This window comes from Cariama cristata, unplaced genomic scaffold (genome assembly GCF_000690535.1).
Source record: "Cariama cristata isolate BGI_N322 unplaced genomic scaffold, ASM69053v1 scaffold8334, whole genome shotgun sequence".
Classification (NCBI taxonomy): Eukaryota; Metazoa; Chordata; class Aves; order Cariamiformes; family Cariamidae; genus Cariama; species Cariama cristata.
The window spans coordinates 3291-7366 of NW_009614606.1; the positions used below are offsets into that span (position 1 = coordinate 3291).

The following is a 4076-nucleotide window of genomic DNA, read 5'->3' on the forward strand; positions in this document are numbered from 1 at the left end:
ACACCACTGCTGCCTCCGTGCATGTCCTCGTCTCCCAGCTCAAGAATGTCTTCGGGGTCAACGTGGGCGAGCACTCAGGGCCGCTCTCAATGTTCATGGTGGGTGGGGGCTCGCTGCTGCCCAGGACCCCCCAGGCGCTCACCTGTGGTGCACATAGAGGCTCCCAAAATCTGCTGGGGAGGCATCTGCTTTCCTGAGCCTGTTCCCTCCTCCTGTGTCCTCTAGACCTTCATTGAGATCTGCCAGAAGCTGCCAGAGACCAACGTGGGTACCCTTGTGACAGCCATCATTGCCATGGTGTCCATCTTCATCGTGAAAGAGCTCAACCACAAGTTCGCCTCCAAGCTGACCATGCCAATCCCCATCGCGCTTGTCACGGTACCCAGAGCTGCCCCAGCTCCCTGTGGGGATGCAGCCATGGGTGACCCTGTCCCCTCCAGGGTGGGGAGGGGTGGGATGGTGTGCCTTGGTGAATGCAGCTCCAGGGCATGCATCATCTCCTCCTCCTCCACCATGGTCCCTGCGCAGGAAGGCCCTGCCTCACTCCAGCCATCCTCCCCCAGATCATCATCTCCACCGGCATCTCCTACGGCGTCAACCTGAATGCCAAGTTTGGCATCTCTGTGGTGGGCAACATCCCTAGCGGGTGAGCAGGGCCGGGAGGTGAGGGTGGCTGTGCCGGGGCACTGTGCTGCCCACAGAACCCCCTGTTGGAGCCCTGTCTCCCTGTCTTGGCTGTAGGTTGAAGCCGCCTGTGGCCCCTAACGCCAGCTACTTTGGGCAGGTGGTGGGCAACGCCTTCGCCATTGCTGTGGTGGGCTACGCCATCTGCATCTCCCTGGGCAAGATCTTTGCCCTGAAGCATGGCTACAAAGTGGACAGTAACCAGGTGATACTCTGATGTGCAGGGCCCCTTCCCTCGGTGAAAATCAAGCTTGTACTTCTCGCAGCCAAGGGAAGGCATGGTGCTCCCCCACCGCTGCTCTGTCCCTGCAGGAGCTGATCGCGCTGGGCCTCTGCAACTTCCTGGGTGGCTTCTTCCAGTGTTTTGCCATCAGCTGCTCCATGTCGCGAAGCCTGGTACAGGAGAGCACAGGGGGCAACAGCCAGGTGGGTCTGGGCACTGCTGCTTCCCTCCGTGGGGCTGGACTGGGTGCAAGGAGCACAGCGAGCGGTAGGGGACTCACCCCTCCCCTCCCACTTTCCTTCTGTGCAGGTAGCCGGTGTCATCGCATCCCTGGTCATCCTGGTGACCATCCTGAAGATCGGAGAGCTCTTCCGGGACCTGCCCAAGGTACATCTGGTCCCACAGCCTCCGTGCCACGTGCCACATCCCACCCCTGTGCCCATCCCATGGCAAGGTGGCGTGGCAGGGGAACAGCCAAGGCCCACCCCCCACGCCCAGACCTGCCCTCAGCATCCTCATAGCTGCAGGGACTTCTCTCCTAGGCCATCTTGTCTGCCATCATCATCATCAACCTCAAGGGCATGTTCAAGCAGTTCAATGACCTCTGCATGCTCTGGAAGTCCAACCGGGTAGACCTGGTAAGGCACTGACTGGCCTGGGGGCTTTGCTCTTGTCCCTGGAGAGGCTTTCTCCACCCTCCCTGAGGCTTGCGGAGGCCGGCAGGGAGGCTGTGCCACAGCTGACTGTGTCCCTCCTCCAGATGGTCTGGATTGTGACATTCGTGGCCACCCTCATGCTGAACTTGGACATTGGCCTGGGGGCCTCAGTGGCCTTCGGGCTGCTCACCGTCATCTTCCGCACCCAGCTGTGAGTACCCCAGGGCTGGGACTGGTGCTGCGTTCTGAGGGCAGAGGAAGCCCATGGTGACCTCAGCCCCTTGCTCTGATCCCCACAGCCCCCACTACTCTATCCTGGGGCGCATCTCCAACACTGATGTCTACAGGGACGTGGCTGAATACCAGATGGTAATAGCACCAGCGGGTGGGAGAAGAGCTGCCTGCAATGAGGGGGAGGCAGTTCAAAGCACCCCCAGGGGCTGTTTGCTGGGGAAAGGAGCAGGGGGGGCATTTTGGGGCAGGGAGCCAAGAGGAGCAGGGGGCTCCATCCCTGGGGGTAGCACCCTCCCCATCTGCCCCAAGGCACAGGAGGTCCCCGGTGTGAAGATCTTCCGCTCCTCCTCCACCCTCTATTTTGCCAACGTGGAGCTGTACGCAGAGGCCCTGAAGAAGAAGGTAGGAGAGCCGCTAGCCCCTCCACTGCTCCCCATGCCCCATGCTTGCTGGCACCAGGGTAGTGGTGGGGTGCCTGGGGACAGAGGGCTGCCTTGTTTTGCAGAGTGGCATCAATGTGGACCGCTTGATTGAGAAGAAGAAGAAGGCCCTCAAGAAGCTGAAGAAACAGCAAAAGAAAGTGGAGAAGGAGAGGGCAAAGAGGAAAAAGGTGCTTCCCTGCTGCTGAGGACCCCTCCGGTGCCACCCTGCACCACCTCCCTGCCTGGCCCTGGCCCTCCTGCCTGTGCATTGACCAGGCTCAGTGGCCCGTGGGGCTCTCAGTTCAGTCTGGGGCAACTGGGTGAGAAGGGGCACTGGGACAGAGCTGGGCCATGGCATCACACCCAAGGTCAAAAAAAAATGAATGATTGGGTGTGGTAGCCAGTGAGTCATTAGCCATTTGGTGAGTTAATCGGAATTAAGAGCAAGAGCAAAGGCTGACCTGGTGCCAGGTAATGAGCCTGGCTCTAGAGAGGGTCATGGGGGAGAGGGGTGGGTCTCAACACCTCCAGAAAGAGCCCCAAAGTGAGTGAATGTGTGAGTGAGGCACTCACTCCCGGTGCCACCGACTGCCCATGCCCTAACGCAGCCAAAGAGCCTTGCCAAGCCCCACTGCGCTATAGGGCAAGGCGAGCCCAAGGGGGGCACACTGCCCAGCCAGGGATGCTGCCAGCCCCCATGCAGTGAGGCTGGGTCTCCTTGCCTCCCCCAGGACATGGAGGATGGGCACAACGGTCCGGGCGTGGCGGTGATCGAGCTGAGCGGGGCGGAGGGCAGCACGCCCCCTGAGCCCACCCTGCGCACCTTGGGGCTGCCCCAGCCCAGCTTCCACGCCATCATCTTGGACTTCAGCCCTGTCAGCTTCGTGGACACTGTCTCCATCAAGATCCTGAAGAACGTAAGGGGCTGGGGGAGCAGGTGGCCTGGCAGCCTTGCTGAGGGTGTCCACAGGGCCCTGCGGGGTGGCCTCATAGTTGCTGCCCATCCCTCTTCCCGGACAAAACATTTTCTGCCACTTGCAGATCTTCAGGGATTTCCATGAGATAGAAGTGGATGTCTTCATTGCCAGCTGCCCAGGTGAGGAGGCTCTGCAGAGCCATCAGCCCCTGCCAAGCATGCCCATGCCTTCGGGACACAGCTGCTGGCCTGGGGCTCCCTCCATGGGTTTCCCCAGGGGACAGGTGCTACAGGTTGTTCCATGGACCCAGTCTGAGCCCCGTGGCTCCCAGTGAGGCAGCTGGATCTCTGGTGATGGCCCCGATGTCTCCTGCAGTGCAGGGGGAGGGAGGCTGCTCCAGGTGGGGTGTGGTGGGCTCAGCTGGGTACTATAGCTTTGGTTATTTCTCCATCCACACAGTGCCTGTCCTTGCCCAGCTGGAGCGGGGCAACTTCTTCAGCTCAGCCATCACCAAGCACTGCTTCTTCCCCTCGGTGCATGATGCTGTGGTCCACATCAGTGAGGCGCAGCACTGGGCCTCGGTAAGCACCCAGCCTCGCCGTCCCCGTCACTGTGATGGAGGGGGGCGCAGCCAAGCTGACCCCTCCCTGTCTGTCCCCCTTAGGTGGACCTCAGCACCAGAATGTAGCCCCGCAAGAGGAAGATCTCTCCCCGAGGAGCCGAGCAGGCGAGGAGGGCTTTGCCACTCTGATGGCACCAACTCACCCACTCCGGGGCCCGGAGGCCTTAAAAAAACCCCTGCCAGCCCCTCCGGACTCGGAGAGCTGGGGCTCTGCCCTGGCCGCGAGCTCCCCCTGCGATGGAGCTGCTGCAGGCCATCAAGCCAAGGTGCCCACTTGGCACCCCGGCTCAGCCCCAGCATGGGCCTGTCCCACCGGGC

The 4076-nt window shown here is 61.4% G+C and overlaps 1 protein-coding gene across 1 annotated transcript in view; it reads left to right on the top strand.

Moving 5' to 3' along the window:
• The window catches only part of LOC104161147 (solute carrier family 26 member 6-like), a gene marked incomplete at its 5' end in the record, with an annotated part of 4798 nt that extends 974 nt beyond the window's left edge, over positions 1-3824 (top strand). Inside the window, 15 exon segments of the mRNA XM_009699477.1 lie at positions 1-98; positions 226-378; positions 564-646; positions 742-889; positions 997-1110; positions 1217-1294; positions 1450-1545; positions 1668-1774; positions 1863-1932; positions 2107-2199; positions 2303-2407; positions 2927-3136; positions 3261-3315; positions 3596-3717; positions 3801-3824. The exon segment at positions 1-98 is cut by the window's left edge and continues 28 nt beyond it. Coding sequence (XP_009697779.1) covers positions 1-98; positions 226-378; positions 564-646; positions 742-889; positions 997-1110; positions 1217-1294; positions 1450-1545; positions 1668-1774; positions 1863-1932; positions 2107-2199; positions 2303-2407; positions 2927-3136; positions 3261-3315; positions 3596-3717; positions 3801-3824 — 1556 coding nt within the window.
• Between the last annotated feature and the right edge of the window lie 252 nt (positions 3825-4076).